Here is a 19,425-nt window from a genome sequence, read left to right on the forward strand (position 1 = left end):
TACTATTATGCACAACATTTACCAAATGGTTTTGGTTAACGATGAATGGCAAGTGGAACAAGTTAGGGTTGGGCCCACACAAGCCATTCTAAGCGGTGAATGCTTAGAGTGTTTTTGTTAAGGAAGGGGTCCCATGGGGGCTTAAGCTTCTATTATTTTTAGGCAACAAGAGGTCTCATGAAGATTTTTTTTTTCTATAGGATTGCATGGAATCTTTTGTTGGAAAATAAAAGATTCAACTTTTTAGGCTTGCATATTTAAGTAGGTGAAAATGGGGTGTTACTATAAATTGTCCCACTACCTAGGAACATTATCTACCACTTGTCAATCATCTACTTGTTTGATTTCCCACCAAAAAAAATTAGAGGGAAAGTAATTTTTTTAATTTTATTTTATCTCTACACATGCTTCATGGGACTGCCAACTTCCTTAAATTTAGGAGCTTAAACTTTTAAGTTAATATGCACTACAAAATTCATGGGACCTCCAACTTTAAAATGTTTCAAAAAAAATATCAGTAGCCTTAGCTCTATTTTTAATGAACCTCCTCTCCATGGGACCGCAGCCTAAGCCCAATCGTATGAAGCAAGTGGAAGAATGGTGAATCTTATAAATTTTGTTGGTCTTCTATGGCTAAACAACTAGAAAAAATGATATATGATAGTAGAAAGCATCTGGCTAATACATTGCATAGTGTCAGCAGACGTATTCACTTCCATAGGTATTCAGATCACAAAATAGGCCAATAAAAAAATAAATCAAAATCTTCTTCATCCTTTGGCATTTATGTTACTATAGGACACCAAAGATATAAAGAGCATACTATTCAAGAAAAATATGATTTTAAATAAAAATCAATAGCTAAAACCACTTACATAGTTGTCAATTATGTATATAACATCAAGCACTCAAATTGTTTAGATTCTCAGTATTTACATATTTCTAAGTGAGTTGTAATGTCAAGGGACTTGAAGATCATCAAAATGTCAATTTAAATGTAAGGGTTTTTTATTGATACAGGGTTATCAATCATTTATAATATTTGTAATTCATATATCAATAAAAAAAGGAGTTAGAATAAGCATACTATGAAGGATAAAATTGAATTTCAGTTAAGAGTAAATGTAACTTAGAATGAGAAAAGAATTGTTACAATAAACATACCCAAAAAAAAAATAACCTACTAAAAAAACATGCATCAACTTTCTAACCTATGATCTAACTCTATAATAATAATATTATTAATCATAAAATAAATTATTAATCCTAATATAAATGGGTTGGAATTTCATATTTTTTGAAGGCTTAAGATGTGGAGTTGTAGTGATGTTATCATTATGACCTACAATAAGGTTGGAACATGATACTTTGCAAACTATTTATTATACTCTATTGCAGCTGTCATGATAGATGCAGCATGCCTCTATTTTTTTTTGTATTAGATGTCACATGCATTGCATAGAGAAAGTTTATCAACCCACCAAAGAAAACAAGTATTAATCTATAGGATAATATACATCTTTAATTAGAAATAATATTATAGTATTGTTTAAATAGATATATTGGGAAGCAAAATAGTTTGTAAGTATGATGGTGTATCACCCTATCAATACACAAATCCCTAAAGGTTGGTATAGATATTTGGGGTGTTTTTTAAGAGGAGAAATGTTGATATCTCTAACTTAATTGTATCTTCAAAATGAAGCGTATTGTAAAATTTACCTTGGCACCATAGGACTGTTCCTCCACAAAAGGTGTAGTAGTGGTGTGGCATGTAGAGCACATTTTGCTCCTTTATTTGAAGTAGTGTTACTTTATGAATTCCCATTATCATTGTCCATAGGGTTACTGCTACTTGTTTCTTTGGATTTTATAGATTGTAGTTGAAATACAAAATCTATTGCATAGTTTGTATCTGCAAGAATGTCTTTCAAATTCATAAACATTGATCCAGAGCAGGATGTTAGAAACACTGACATGGGATTGGAAGTTGTAGCAACATTACTTGCAAGGATACAATAAGATTTATAAGAATTATTATTTACTAATATGTTACTTAATCTACCAAATATAGATCATGCATCTAAGTCAAAAGCTTCAGCTCTTCCATTAAACATTGTTGTTTACTGATATTTTACATAATCTACCATATGATGATATGTTACATAATCCACCAAATGGAGCAACCAAATCTTCCAACTTAGAACACTTTATTAAGTTATAAAAATAAGAAATCCTAAATAACATACTATAGAACATATACAAATCCAAACTTCTTGCTCTATATATTATGTGAAAAACTTGTTCTTGGTATATATTTTGATTTCCTGATTCATTGTCTTGGTCCCTATAATTCACAATGATCTACTACAATTAGTCTAAGTTAAATTGTCCATCCTTAGGCTTACTCCTTGTCATGCCTCTTTGATTGCTAGACTTGTGAAGTGTGGATGGAGAAAATTTTATCCAAGCAATCCTCTATGGAAGTGTTGAAATTATAATAAAGGATGACTTTATAAACCTCCTCACATAATTTGGAGTAAAAGTCTATTTTATTGATAAGTTAGGTGGGGTGATGATCTTCCCTAGACTTGAGAACTTTATTAGACAAGATTTGTGTTATCTCACATCTGCATGAAAAGTAACTTCAATTTTTCTCCCAAGATGAATAAGTGATTATTGTAGCTATCAAACCCATGATTTTATCATGTAGGTAAGAAAATGAATTATATTGGCATGTGCATTTAGCCTTGAGTGAATTCATGGACTCAGGGTTTTTATTCAAAAATAAGATTTAAAATTATTCAATATTGTGTTCGTAGGATATGAACATTTGAATCCAAAATATATGTGAAGGACAAGTATTATTATCTACTATTTACTTTTAGAAATAATTAGTGTGAATCAATATAGATAGTTTTTAAAGTTGCTTAGTTTTTCTTCAAATACATTTTGAGTGTGGAATTAGATTTAAATATAGTAGATATCAATTTCATTTTTAAAATTAAATTTGAATTAGTATTCTTAATATCTAATGTTTCAATCATTATTTATTGTAACTAATTTAGTATGAGAAATATACTAAAAAAACTAATATGTTTTATAATTGTGAATTGTATATATATTGGAACAAATATCATTATAAGAGAGAGACGAGTAAACAATTCTAGGAAAAAAGCTAGTAGAACATTGCATATACTATTTTCTTGAGCTAAATATTATAGTAGTTGATTTTCTTTCTATTTTTTTATTTTTTTTGGATGAATATAGTTTATATTAAATTTGTTTGTATGACTAAACATATGCTAGCATTCAAAGGTTGAGTAAGATATATTTCTCATTGATCTACATATAATTTATGGTGGTCATTCATGTTCCTAAATGCGACTTTCTTTTCATTGAGAGATTTTATCTTCTTATTTTATAAGTTAAGTTAGTTGTCACTTGGGTGATTTCTCTATGTTTTTACATGGATTGCTCGGAAGCTTGTGATATATATTTGGGAAAATATGCTCACCCCTTATTCCTATCATTTCTTTCTTTTGTCCTTTGATTTTATTTTCTATTGTTTGTTTGACAAACTAATAAATAGAGATTCATTGAGATTCCCTCTTTATATATAACTAATATATTGCATTTCTTTTTAGACCAAGATAGCAATGGACTTGTTGAATAGAGCAACTACCATCAATATCTAGGTTATCTAAATGTACAGAATTGGTTATATAAATTTCAGATAAAGCAATTCTCTTTCAAATGAGAATAATTTATTCCACTCAGATTAGTATATAATCCAAGTGATGAATAAGAAGATGATCCAACCTCTTTGAATAATGAAGATTTCACAAGCTCCAATCAACAACCTTTGTTTTGAGTGGTTATTTGTAAAGACATAGTACCCTTCCAAGGTCACCTCAAAATGAAATGAGTTTACTATGTGACATTTCAAGCAGATTGTTTTTCTATTTACTTTGTAAAGTGTACAATCCTACCTACTTTGTATTAAAATAGCATTTGTATTATAAAATAAATGTACCATTACCATCATACTAATCATAAACCATTGATGCTCTATAGATAGAGTATTTGTTTCAATGGAAATGATAAGCGTCTTTATCATCTGGATTGCCTCATTTTTTGAAAACAATATCATCAATTGACTTCCAACTAATGACAGTGACTTCTTATTTCAAGAGATTATCTGCAAAATATTGAATATCGAATAAAGATGACCAATTTCAAATGGAAAAATTATCTGAATCAAACCAAACAAGAGTGTCTGCCTGAAAAGAGATAGAATTGTGTTCGAACTATCCTTTATTCAATAAAATTGAATAAAAAATATTCCATAAAAAAAAAGGAGTACATGTCTAAACAAAAAAAAATATTCTATTCAAGCCTGTTGAGGAATGGAATTGCAAAGTGGCTTTTCCGGTGCCTACCCTAAATAATATCAAACGTGCCTTGAGCAGCCCCGTAGAGCCCATCCACCAAATTATGATGCACATTTGACTGTAAATAACATTAAATTAAAATTAAAATACGCAACTAATATATTAGATAGACATTCCCGTGTAGCACGAGGCACATCATACATCAACAATTCAGAGTTGACTTTTCAACCTTGATAGGAACCAGGGTTTGCTTGAGATGATTACCATAATTACGCAATACTAATATAATCACTGATCATGGTGAGGGGTACAATCATAACATGTCACTCCACGCATATATTTGCATGCAATACCTCATGTGATGGGTCAGATATTGTTTTCAAAACAAAAATATGGATTGGAACGTAGATTTTTAAGTGTGAAATCAACATTGATAGGATAACGTGAGAAATGTTTGCAATCGCATGTGATAGGTCAGCTCAAATTTAGTTTGAATTAGACTTTGCATTTGCGTTTTATTTTGACATTTATGAATAAAAAACATCACAAATCAAAGGGCTTTTGAATACTTCTTGCATTGAACATACATTTCTCAATGATATACTCTGCACTTTGGATAATCGTTGAACAGTTTCAGAGATTTAAATCTAACACGAAACAGCAAATACAGATCTTTTGTCTTTTCTCTTATAAAACTTATAATTATAATTGAATAGTTTCAAATGATAAATGGGACAAATAGCAGTTGACACTGCAAGTTGCACAACATTGACATTGGCGTCCTTTCACAGCATGGAGTAATTTATGGTGTGATTTCATAATTTTAACTATGATGATCTCTTTTCTATTAAGCTAATTCATGATATGACTGGAACTTTGTTTGCTCATAGGTAGGAGGATCGAGTCATAGATCGATTGTAGAAGTAGTAATTAAAAACATAATAACCATTCCGTGCTTTATTAAAAGTTATTTCATTATTACATATGATTTTTACAAGAGTTTTGAAGAGAATAAAATTGGTATGTTCAACACAATTACTATTTCATGCTTTAGTAAAAGTTATTACATGTGACTTATCCAAGAGTTTTCAAAAGAATAAAATTTACATGTTCAACTCAATTATTATTCCGTACTTTAGTAAAAGTTATTATATGTGATTTCTACAAGAGTTTCTGAAAGAATAAAATTTGTATGATCCAATTACTATTCCATGCTTTAGTAAAAGTTATTACATGTGATTTCTACAAGAGTTTCGAAAAGAATAAAATTTGTATGATCAACACAATTACTATTCCATGCTTTACTAAAAGTTATTACATGTGACTTCTACAAGAGTTTCAAAAAGAATAAAATTTATATGTTCAAGATTGTAGAGAAAAAGTTAAAAAAAATTATATATGTAATGAATATTTAAAGCATAAGTTGATTTGGGTTATCAATGTAACGGTGGGTTGAATAAATGTTGGTATTATTGTCATTGTTGTTGTTGCTATCAAGGACAACTTTGTATTTTTAAACTCACAAGTCATGTACCATTCTTGGACTCTTGAACTTGTAGTTTTGAAAATATATACTATTAATGTTGATGTTAATAATGTTGAGGAGGTCCCCCTTGTAACCTCCATTTGTGCAAGGATAATATAAATAAATATCAACCTAATTGACCAATAAAATATGTTAATTAAATATAAATGATTAACCAAAACTTTCATTTTAGATATATGGGAGTTGGGTTGCAAACTAATTAGGATAGGTTAATAATGATTATAATTGAAATATGTTTCAATATAAATAGGATAGTTAGTCTTTTGTACTTTGTAATAAGAAATTTTAGTTATATGTTGTCATAGAGACATTTGATTGGGAATTTAAAATTTTATCTTAATTTAGGAAGTAGAGGAAACTAAAATCTAAGATGTTGAGATTTTGCAATAGAATCATGACTGAAATGATTGGGAAGGGGATCTCTAAAAGAAATAATATAATACAAAGACCTCGCCTCCCTAATCATAACATTGGAGAAAAAGAATAAGGCTAAATACTATCCTTAAAGGAGAACTAGGAACTTGTGGCTCTTGTCCTTTTTTGTTGTAATGATGATAAAGGATAAAGTGAAGCGTTTGGACGTGACCTAGGCTAATTATGAAAAATGATAGAATATTGCAATGAATAACTAAAATAGGATGACATGTATAGAATGGAGATACAAAGAGGAACCTCAATCTAAAACTTGGAGTAGGCTATGTATAATAGGGGCATTGGGTTCCCAAGTCTAGAGGTGTCAATAATTTGAAAGACAACTTGAAATGCAATCAAGAGATTTTGTTCAACTATCTCCAAAAAATCTTGATCACTATGCCTAGATAGGGGCACTAGGAACTCTATTATGGGTCTTTTTATTTGTTCAAAGTCTGTCATATTCTGTCACTATCTTCTCTACTCTTTTTTATCTTTCCTAGCTACTATTGGGTTTGAACCTGCACACACAAAGAAAAGGGGAATTTGTGGTGCTTTATATGGGCTTTGAAAAGAGAAAACCCATGTTTGTTTTTCACATCCATAACATTTATTATGAATGATATAGTGCATGTCCACATAAAGAGAAAGGCTAAATCAATGAAAAATGTTGAAATGACAAGATTACCTTAGGTATGAAACTCTTAAGAAGCTCCATATAAAGGTAGTGGTGTAATTATCTTTAGAAGTTTTTTTCAAGTTCTAATGCAATAACATGATAATTGTAAATGAATCCATACTTGAATGTAGAATGTTGGTAGTCTGCTACTCAGTATGTTAATGGCTTACTCCTTTGTGTGTAGTAGTTTTTGCTTGATTTTCCCCAAAAAAGGATGAGTTTCTTAGATGTTATGACTATAGTACATGTTCTTTGTATGCGAGTCACAAGGTTATTTAAAATGTAGGCCAACAAATAAAGATCAAAGACAAAGATTGAGATCAGGTCACAAATGATGAAGGCTAATACTCACAATGTTTAAACTTTTAGCCTATCTTGGAGGGAGTAGGATGTTGGGCACTCCGGTCTAGCCAAAAAGGGATCTTCAAAAGGAGGAACAAACTATCAAGGCCATAAAAATAGGAGCTATTCTAAGATTTTGTGTTTGATAATGATTAAGTTCTAGGCATATCAATAAAATTATAGGGTACCATTGAGCAGAAATATTTTTAAAATGATTTAAGGGAAATCACACTAAATTATGTTGGGAACTAATGGAGGGACTGGGATGTTGGCCACTTCAGTCTAGTCAAAAAGGGATCTACAAAAGGAGGAACAAAGTGTCAAGGCCCTAAACATAGGATCTAGTCTCTAATTTTATGTTTGATGATGATTAATTCTAAGCATATTAATAAAATTAGAAAGGAACCATTGAGTACAAATCTAATCTAAAACTTACCTAAGGGACACCACACTAAAGTATGTGCCAAATATAGTGTGGATTTTTTAAGGTATAAAATCTATGACACTACATTTAGCCCCACGTTAGTAGGAGTATGAACTTATGCTCATGTGATAATAATGGAATCGAGAAGCCCAAAGCAAGACATACTAGGAATAAGATGGTACCAATTTCATAAATGTGTAAGCCCCCAAGCTTAGTATCTTATCAACTCACATAAGAACACTCAAACTATGATACACATATGAAGAACACACAAGGAACATACAACACAAAAAATATACAATAAAATAATCATAAAACAAAAGATAGTTTTATGGAGAAAAAGGCCTAGGTCAACTATGTGAGGGTAATTGGACATAAAATTTGTCTCAACCACTAAGTATCATCCTTAGAATGCTAATAGAAATAAACAAGAGTACTTCTAGAAAGAGACAAGAGTATACATCATCGAAATGAGATTTTATGGTCTATCACCTAGAAAGTTGTGTTATGCAAGGGGTCCATGGACATTCCAAGCTAAAATAATTCCACTAGAGAACAAGTTGTGTTATGTTGGATGATTCATATATATGGCATGGATTCCACTATCCACCAACTTCTCTTATGTTGGGTGATCCATGAGAGGCACAAATTCCCCTAGCGAATAAGTTATGTTATGTTAGGTGATCTAAGTATCACAAAAAATGATCACAACTAGAAAGACACACTATAATAGGTGGTCAATGGCTTAGGGACCATTAAAAAAAACAATGATGACACTAACAAGCCACAATTTTTTAGATGACGAATGCCTCAAAAAACCATAAATAATAGCAATGGTAAAACTAGTAAGCCACACTATACTATACGAACAATGCCTCAAGGAGTGTAAACAATGGTAACAATCAAGCTAGTAAGCCATGTTATAGTAGATGATCAACATGACTCATATGAATGAAATTGACTAGTAAGTTATGTTATGTTGGGTTATGCATAGACCATCAATGTCTTAGGGAGCATAAAAAAAGATCAACATAGAAAGTCATACTATACTAGATGACAAAGGTAAGTCATATATCACAAAAGTTGATAGAGATAGCTTAATGACCACACCTTGAGGATAATTATACAACACAACATGACCACTCAAAGGATAATTCAATGACAACAAATAGAAGCAAGGAGGCCATATGCCCCACTTAAGATGTTAGAATATTTCTAAGTTGATATTTTAAGGATACAAGAAATATACGTATCAAGGATACACACCTTCAACACCAAGATGATATCCCCATCAAGGATGCATATGCCCAAGCAAAAAAAATATCTTTATAAAGGATGCATACATCCAAGCAAGGAAAATATCTTTGCAAAGGATACATCTTCCAAGAGGGTAAAAGGATCCTTATCAAGGATACCTACTTTAAAAAAAAGAGAATGGATACCCATCAAGGATACACACCTACGAAAAGGGAAAGAGAGGAAAAGGTGATCCTTATATAAGGATACCTAACTTCTAAATGAGAGGAGATCCTTAAAAAATGTTTTTTTTTCTTCAATAAGGGTAAAGGAGATCCTTACCAAAGACATTCATCTCCCCCAAAAGAGAGGGAAGTGGATCCTTGATGAAGGATACATAGCTCTAAAAGGCTATGGTATATTAAGAATGGACATTTGAATTAAATCATTGTTTAAACCTTTTAATAATAGAAAAAATAATTTATGGTTTTCCTAAGGTTCAAGAACTCAAGGAGGTTTGTGCACGATGTGCCAAAGAAAAACATGGAAGGGAATTTTTTTCAAATGGAAATGCATGGATGGCCAATTATCCACTTTATTTTATTCACTTAGATATTTGTGGTCCTCTGAAATTTAAAAAAAATTAGTAAATCATTATATTTTATTAGTATTGATTTTTTTAAAGGCAAAGGATGATGCCTTTGATGGATTTAAAAGGTTAAAATTCCTTGTGAAAGATTAAAGAGGTTTTAAAATCAATTGGTTAAGTATTAATTAGGGAGGAAAATTTTATTCAAGATATTTTCAGCATTATTGTAATATGAATGGCATCAAAAGACAACTCACCACTACTTACATGCCTAAAAAATGGAGTACTGAAAGGAAAAACCATGTGGTGGTGGAAATGGAAAGGGGTATGTTACAAACCAAAGGATTGATTGAATCTTTTTGGGGTGGTATAATCGCTACAATAGTGTTCAAGTCTATCAATCAAAATCCCATTAGTGCATTTGACATGATGACTCCTTTAGGAAGCTTGTTATGAGGAAAGGCCTAATCCTAATCATTTCAGAGTTTTTGGTTATTTAGACTATGATAATATAGCTAATGAAAATAGACAAACATTAAACCCAAAAAGTGCATTCTGCATTTTTTTTGGTCATAGTGAACAAAGTAAGGCTTATAGGTTATATAATTCTCTCACAAATAGCATTATTGTGTCAAGAGGTGTTTTTTTTTATGAATGTTAGTTTGTGATCATAAAAAAAAAGTCATGTAAGGATGTTAAAATATACTTTGAATGATAATATTATTCATGATATTGATCATGAATAGGCTACTAATATTTTAGTTCTAAGACAGCAAATCTATCTAATTCTGTAGTTCCAATTGCAAGTCCATCTTTAAGTCTAAGTTGTACAAAGAAGATAAGAAGCTTCAAGTGACATTTATCAAAGGAGTAAAGTATAAGACTGCACATCTATGTAATTCTGTAGTTCCAATTGCAAGTCCATCTTTAAGTCTAAGTTGTACAAAGAAGATAAGAAGCTTTAAGTGACATTTATCAAAGGAGTAAAGTAAAACACATGAAGAGAATCGAATTTGTGAGACTAAATTTTTCTTTACATTTATACATTGAATACTCAATGTGATCCGAAATGAATTATTATTATTATTATTATTTAGTGTTTAGAAGTGTTCTTTGTTTAGAGGCTGCGGACTCTATTAATATTTTGCCGCTGTATTTAGCCTGTGTGCAGTTTAATGTAAACATCATAAACTGGTGTAACAGTCCTCTTTGAAGTAATTAGAATTTTCTTTTTGAGGTGTTCCCTGGAAATTAATGAACGATTCTATATTTCATAACTTTTAAGTGTAACCAATTTATCACTGCTGTTTTTTCTGCTATTACACTTTTACTTTTTGCTTATCAGCTGTTTGGGCTTGTGTAGAATTTTAAGCATAAAAACAAATCCGAAATCCATATTGTAAATCGTCTGTAAGTGACAGGAATTAATCCATATTAAATGGAACTTTGAATGAAAGTACCTACGTAGTAATTATTTTCATAGATTGAAGCTACCGAGTAATTAAGGATAAATCAAAATTTAATTTGAATTCAATCGAAAATAAACTTGGTTTGTGAAGTAACATATTCTTTATATACAACCTTATTCGCACCAGATTATTCCAATTTTACGAAGAAAACTAGATACAATATTGCGTAAAGACCGTCTTTCGATTAACACACAGGAGTATTGTTTGTTTTACTGCAATTGCCTTCGTATTCTTAACTTCTACCTCTTCTAAGGTCTAATAAAAAAATAGCTGTTTATCACAATTACAAAGGATACATCCCGTGGTGAAGCATGACGAGCTACTCCAGTAATTACCGTGCAGTTTAAGCATCTCCGTTGCTTTGCGCTTAGTTTTAGGCCTGCAATCGACATAGAGGAGCGTGCAAAGCTTCTTCACAGCACCCACTTGCAACATCTCGTTCATAATATGCTGAGACAGGGAGAATTTGCAAAGCGACCAAAGGATTCGAACAGCTTTATCAGTAGCCAAATGAGACACCCGAAATATCTTCTTAGAGATCGCAGGGATGCCCATGGCGTGGTCGGCGACGGCAGCTCTTCCTTCGCCGCATCTGCACAAGACATCGAGAAGAAATAGCATTCTCTCGCAGGCGCTCCCCCTCTCAGGCGTCTGCTCGGTAAGCAATTCGATCAAGACGGAGACTGCTCCTGCCTCGATGACTTTCTTTCTTCTGCGCCTGCTGTTGATACTCATTGCGGTCAACACTTGCAGGGCGGCTGATGAAGCTTTGTGGCAAACCTCCTCCGTCAATAGCTCCAACAAGCCTTCGATTAAATTGTCGTTGGCGTTCGTTACAAACCGTTCCACGCCTTTCGTTGACACTGTCAGTAAAAGCATGGCGGCTTGAAATCGGGCATTGGAGGTGCCCCTCTTGAGAATTGAGGCCACAGAAGCCAGGCACCTGGCGGTGGTGAGCGACTCCACTGTTTCGTCGGGCAATTGAAGAGAATGGAGAACCGTCAAGGCTTCCTCGCATGCCACCGCGACATCGTAGCAGCAACCTGTTTCACCGGCTTCTGGGGAATGGCTTTCGATGACAGAGACTAAGACAGCCGGTGCATCAGACGAAGCGATGCACTGTCTGTTGGTGTCGCTCTCGGCTGCCAGAGTCCTGAGTTTTTTCAAGGCCTTCACGCGAAAAGGCGGCGCCGGGCAGGAACCGATGTGTCGGAGCATTTCGTTGAGTTGATCGGTGTCCAAGGGAAGATCTGGTATGGCGGAGGAGTTGGCGATGCACCACTGCTGAATGAGGCGGCGCAAGGTGTGGTTGGGTGTGAGCTCCCTGTCGTGGAGGACTTGCATCGTGGCGGGGCAGGTGTTCTTCCGCAACTCATATATCCATTTCTCTATGCCTTCCCTGTCGTAGGTGACATCCGTGCAGAGGGTTACAGGATCCTGCATGATTTGCATCGATATTGAGCAAACAAAATAGGGAGGGACTTCGATCTCCCTTTCCATTCTTACTGCAAACAATACAGATTCTCAACTATATTCACGTATAGGTAGTTGGAATTTCCTTAAGGAGGCTGTGGAGTATTTCAGCATGGCGGACAGATGGTGAAAGGACTGGGGTGGGCTTGACGAACGTTAATATAACCGTTAATGTATATACGCTGTTGCCGTTTATAGACTTAATCACGCTCCGCATTGGAAAGATGCGAGCGTTTCTGTAGAAAAAGTCAAAATCTAGCGTAGAATGGCAAGCTAAGTAGGCTATTCAACGGCTGTTGAACAGCTAAATATTCCCTGGAATTGGAATAGGGCAACCTTATCATCAATTCGTTGAATAACTAAGGCGGCACACTCAGCTTTCCCCTTTGGCTATTACACCGTGAAAAATAATCAATTAAAAAATGGACAGCTAGAGATATAAAAATAAAAACTACTTCTATGATCTTAAACATATATATTTTTTTGTCTTTTGAGTTGGATAATAACGTGGATTACTTTTGCAGTGGTATTTGAAGATGACTGGTTCTTAATATCATCTTTTTCTTTCCATGAATTATTGTGTCAAAGAAAGAGGTAACTCTTTAGAATTTGAAATACTTATTTTTGTATAACAATTTTTTTTAATATTTTTTTGGGTTTGCAAGTACTTTGATATTAACTTTTCTGATTTGAAAAAAAAAATGTAGGTTTTTATTTAGGGTAATTTTGTTAATTGAGTAATATAAGTAATCAAGTATAAATTATTTTAGATTTAATAAATTATTACATTGAGGTTGATCAAATTAGACAATATCAAATAAGCATAATTATACCATGAATTGTAATAAATGAGAAATTTTTTTGCTTTACTTTATATATTTTACTATGTTGTGCTTATCCATAATCATTGCTTTAGTTTCTCTTATGTCTATTGTTCAACCTATGAGTGTGCATTCCATTCCCATGTGTAGAGTTTGATGAACTATTAGGGTTAATTTTTGGCATTGTTTGAGTGGTTCAAAGTGTTTCTTTCATGCATCAGAAAAGACATTTTATCATGTATGTTAGTTGCTAGATCCTAATTGCATCACTATTTATTCCTCACATTGTGACTTTGAAAAGGGAGCCCTTTTTCATACATGTGATGGGTTTTATCCTATTGTGAATCTTTATTTTTTATATGTTGGGAAACTTGATTACTAGTGGTGGATTCCTATTACATCAGACTAAAAATAGTCACTTAAATAAACGTAAATAGGGAGAAATATTTACTCCAAAAAAAAATTGCCAGTATATATGTGTAATAAATCTTATGTGATAAACTTAAAAACTATAAACAAAAATGTTTTCATCTTTACATAATCAAAATGTTAAACTTAACCCTAAACCTAATTAAATTATAGGCCAAATTAAATCTTAATTGAACCCTAATCATAATATAACCATAACCTTTCCCCTAACCCTAATTGAGCCATACTAGTAATGTAATGAGAAACAAAACATTAAACCCAACCTTAATCCAAAGCTTTATTGTAGAACCCTAATCATAACCCCATGAATTCTCTTAGAATCCAAACCACGTCCCTTGTACCTAGCCTAAACTTAACCCCAACCCTAACCAAACCCTAAACCTAAGCCCTATTATGTAAACCTAACTAAATGCCACTTTATATATCTAAACTCTAGCATTATTTGAATCCTAACATTCACTCTAACGCTAAGTGAACACTAATCTTAATCCTAACCTAACCTTAACCTTAACTCTAACCCTAACCTAACCTTAACCATAACTTTGATCTAAACCTAATTGAACCCAACCCTAATTAAACTCTAATGTTAACCTAACCCATAACATATTACTAACCCTAACTTCATGTTTTATCTTTAAATCCCAACCCTATTTAAATCCTAACACTAACTCTAACCCTAATAAAATTATAATACTAACTTATAGTTAGGTTTGGGGATAGAGTTAGCATTAGAGTTAAACATACAAATATTTCTACGGTTAGGGAGTTAAGTTATTATTTAGGGTTAATGTTAGAATTAGATTATGATTTGGGGATAGGGGTAGAATTAGATTTTGGTTTGGGATTAGGGTTAGGGTTAAGCATAAAATTTGGGTTTGGGATAAGGTTAAGGTTTAATTAGGGTTTATTTTAAGGTTTTAATTAGAGTTAGGTTTGGGTATAAGGTTAGGGCTATAGTTAATATTGTAATTACAGTTAGAAATAAATTTAGATTGAATATTTTTTCAGGGGTAAACACTTTGACCTCATCCCCATATAAAAAGTCATCAATACCACCATAGTAGGGTTTAAACCTTGATGGCAATAAAAACAACACTACAACTTAACCATCACGCCATGCCACTATTGGCAAAACTTTGAATTAATGTTGATAATAGTGCTAGAGTTAAGATTTATTTTAAAACCCTATCCTTAACACTAACCCTAATTGATCACTAATCCTAAGTCTAACCCTAATTGAACACTAACCCTAACCCTAATATTAATCCTTACACTAACCACAACCCTAATTGAACCCCAACCCTAACCTTAATCATAATTGATACCTATTCCTAATTAAATCATAACTATAACCATAATCCCAATTAAACTATAATTGATCTCTAACCTAAACCATAAACTAAATCAACCCTAACCCTAAATAAATCATAAGCTTAATTAAACTATAATTAAACCCTAATCAAATAGTAGCTCCCTAAACCTTACCCTAGTCCTAGCCCCAATTGAATCCTAACCCTAACCCTAACCCTAAGCCTAATCTTTATCCTAGAATGGTAACTCTAATACTAACTTAACCTTGATCTTAACCCTAACCTAACATTAATTCTATCTCTAACCCTAATATGCCATTAATTGAATTACAAGCCCGACTTTAATCACTAGTTTAACCCTAGTCATAATGTAATAATAACCTTAACCCTAACCATAAGATTAGCCCTAGTCCCAACCTTTAATCCTAAACTTTATAACATAACCGTAGCTAGAATATTAGTTCTAACTCTAACCATAAGGCTAGATTTAGATAGATACTCCAATAAATTTTAAGTATTTATAACATTCTAGGTTCAATGGTTGTAATACAAGGGATTGCATCATACCATTTTATACATCCTTATGTTTTCCTTTTCCACCACCAAAGCTATTTGATCCATTGTCGCTTTAGATGATGAATGTTTATTTATTATTTATTATTTATTATTGTTTGCTAAATTATCCTCAAATTTTTTAGTCTAAGTATGAACTTTATTATATTTCAATTCACCTATCTGTGCAACAAGATCTCTATCTTGGCCTTCTTGACTTGCCCTAGCCAGTATCCCACTATCATCAATTGTCACTTGTAAGACCATATCTCATCCATGTTTAAGATGGTAAATAAATTATATATTTAAAATAATAGAGTCACCATTCTTTGCAATAAAAATGATGGAGAAGAAAAACATACATGGTACATTATAGCCCTTCAATTTAGATTATTAGTTTAATAATGAAATTCAGATTTCAATAGGATATTAGCAACTAGATCCCATGAAGATTCACCAATTTGTTGTTTAGCAAACATAATTTTAATAATATATAAGAATTGGCAATTTTATATTATCAAGGTAGCTATGATGTTAACTTATGAATGAGAATTAACATTTTGTCCTAACTCTTTAGGCTATGTAAAACCTAGGGGAGTAGCCTTATTATCACATTGGACTTGATGCATGCTACAAATAACTTATCATAAAATACAGTAGGTGGTAAATTATGTCTAGAGGTAAATTTCTAATGGACCTATGTCTATTTAAGGGAATACGAAGTTAGTGTATATTGGATTCATCTTATCATACTAGTGACATTTTCTAGTGGTTTGGAGTATGCATCATTACATTTTAATGATAAAACCTATGGTTATATAATTCATACTTAATTAATATATTCTTAGTAATACATTACAATAATTACATTTCTTGTTACCTTCCATATAAGCTTTACAACAATTCTTGAATCTAGAATAATGTAGACTCATAATTTGACATTGAATTGAGGATTAAGAGGACAATAATTTCTACTTATTATTATGAAAGAAATGCAACAACATTGTGGAGATAATTATAATAACAAATGAGACTTCTCTTTTGCCAACAGATGTGAGATTTGTTATAAGGAAATGGAAAGTATAGATTATATTTTTTTGCACTACAATTATGCTCAAGAAATTTGGGATGCTATTTTGAATGACTTGAAAATTTGTTGGATTCATTCTGAAACTATGAGAAACTTCTTGGATTCTTGGACTATGTCCCCCTACTCTCACCCTGTTGCTAAGAATCTTTGGCTTCAAATCCCCCAAATTATGGCCTAGAACACTTGGAAGGAACGAAATAAAAGTTTTTAGAGAAGAAAGGAAAAATAGCAACGTGCTCTTCAATATCATAAAATAGCAAGTGAGAGAGAATGTCAATGTAGGTTCCCTAGGTATCTCTAAGGTCCTATCTACTTTGCTGGACCTCCACTTAAGACAAAAATGGGGTTTTCAACATAACTTTTTGAAGCTAAACTGTAATAACTTGTTATTGAGAAAAAGATACTCTTGGATCCCTCCAGATCCGGGATGGATCAAGTGTAATTTTGATGGTTTCTCTAAAGGTAACCTCGGTTTTCTAGGGCAGGTGTCTTAATCAAAGATCACTGAGGAAGGTTGATTGAAGGATATGGCACCAATTTGGGGATTGGCACGAATAAAAAATTTGAAGCTATGGTGGCCTGGATGGGCCTCTCTAGGCTCCAACATAATTTGATGGAGAATGTAATCTTGGAAGAAGATTCAAATTTGATCATTGATTGTCTTAATAACTTCATTTATTTCCCCTGGGAGATCAGAGGGATTATAAGCAATTGTAAATGTCTCGTTAATCTCTTTGGGAACATTAATGTTCGACATACCTATAAGGAAGGAAATATTGCGGCTGACCTAATTTCTAATCAAGGTTTGAGAAATGAAGATTGATGATTTTTTACCTTTAGTGAAAGTTCCAAGGAGCTCAAAGAGCTTCTTGCTTGTGAAAGGCTTAAGTGCAAATAGGGGAAAAAGGGAAGATGCCAAGAAGGGTTTTAACAATTGAGTTTTTGAATACTTGTTTACATGACCACCTTTCTTTAAAGTTTTAAAAATTATGTGGGCCCCTACAGTATAATAGGTAGGGTCTAGGTGATCTTGAGCCTTAGGCTTACCTATTCTTTTTCCAGCTAGACTATGTATGACAAAGATGACATGTAACCAAACTATCTAGAGGCAAGTACAAGAACGAAGGCTCATGATTTTGAATGGATCTCTTTAGATTGGGTTTCTATTAGAAGTAAAGGCAACATTTTTTATTTTCGTGGAGTGTTTAAGTTTAATGATTCAAAAGGGAATCACACATGTGATGACAACCGTGTGAAAGAGTTAAAAAATGACCTTTCTAGAAATAATCTTTTTATGTTTTCCTACAATTGTGAAGAGCCTAAGTTGTTTCTTGGGTCATTTTCACAGAGATAATTTGTGCTCTGTTTGTCCTATTTCTGACATTGGGGCCCCTCTTAAGAGAACTGAGCCTAAAAACTATGATGGGTTGCATGATAATGAGGATATTTGGGCATTGTTTTAGAATGTTGGTTTCACACCCTTTTTCTAGCTTTGAAGGGTTACAATAAGGCCCTAACAACATGGTTCTACAACACTTGGCAGAATGGTGTTGTGACTATCAGCAGAATCTCCTTCATGGTGACATCAGATTACATATCGTAGGTCATTGGTTTGCCAAATGATGGTGAACAGGTGGAGAGACGCAATAGTGGTGACTACAAAGGGTTTATGAAAACACTCTTTGAGAAAAGGGGAGAAGCCAGAGGTGATTCAAAATGGGTATGGTCGCTTAACTCTGCCTAAACCTTTCGTCGTGGTTAGCTATTATGTTATGAAGTATTTTACACTTGAAGGTAGATACACCACTGTGCATAGTTATCATTTTCCTATTCTCAATCATATTAGGCATGGGGAGAAAATCAATTTGCCTTTCTTTTTGTTTTCTTCCTTAGTGTCTTGCATTCAAAATATCGCCAACCCCCCGCTCCACCACGACCTTATCTATTTTCTTTATTAGTTTGTTATGGACCACTCTCCTAGACTTATTATTCTTAATATGTATGAGCATTTATCTGAAGCTCCAAAACTTGTGTGATGCCTTAAGCTCCCTTTGCTGCAGTATGGATGGGGTTACAAAGAATGTTGTTTTGGGAAAGGTTTTTGGTCATGGGAGGATTAAAAAGAACAAGAAGAAGTTGGTGAAGCAGTGTCATATGGAGCAAGATGCAAGCGATGATGAGGAGAATATGGACACCTGGGAATACAATCTCAGAAGACTCCAACGGAATTGGAATCTACTTAGGAAGGATTAGCTACTCTTTGGGTTTTGGTTTTTGCTCCTTTTTCTTAGGATCATATTATGGATGTTGTGTTGGGTCCGCGTACCCTTTAATGTTAACTTTTATTATGATAGTATTGTTAAGACTTTTAGTAATATTCTTTATGCAGATGTTACTGTAAGAATTTTAGTAGTATGCTTACTGAAGATGTTTATAAGTGGGTTGATAAGTCTAGAAGTTGGAGGTTAGTTAGGATGTGCATAAATAGCTACAAAACTATGAAAGTTCTTTATTATTTTTGAAGGGTGGGCTCTCTTTTTTGGTCTTTGGGTGGCTATTCTTTTCTTGGTGATTTAACTTTGTAATTCTCTGTTGTTCTCAGATCAGGGTCGTCTACTTGCTTATATAATAAATAAAAAAATATATTCACATAATTAAAA

At 32.9% G+C, this 19,425-nt stretch overlaps 1 protein-coding gene across 1 annotated transcript; it reads right to left on the reverse strand.

Annotated features, from left to right (window-relative positions):
* Positions 1-11,261: 11,261 nt before the first annotated feature.
* LOC131038186 (E3 ubiquitin-protein ligase PUB23) lies at positions 11,262-12,659 on the reverse strand. The gene has a single exon (XM_057970531.2). The coding sequence runs from the start codon at positions 12,588-12,590 to the stop codon at positions 11,346-11,348; it is 1,245 nt and encodes a 414-aa protein (XP_057826514.2). The 5' UTR covers positions 12,591-12,659; the 3' UTR covers positions 11,262-11,345.
* Positions 12,660-19,425: the final 6,766 nt, after the last annotated feature.

Source organism: Cryptomeria japonica, chromosome 11 (genome assembly GCF_030272615.1).
Source record: "Cryptomeria japonica chromosome 11, Sugi_1.0, whole genome shotgun sequence".
Classification (NCBI taxonomy): domain Eukaryota; kingdom Viridiplantae; phylum Streptophyta; class Pinopsida; order Cupressales; family Cupressaceae; genus Cryptomeria; species Cryptomeria japonica.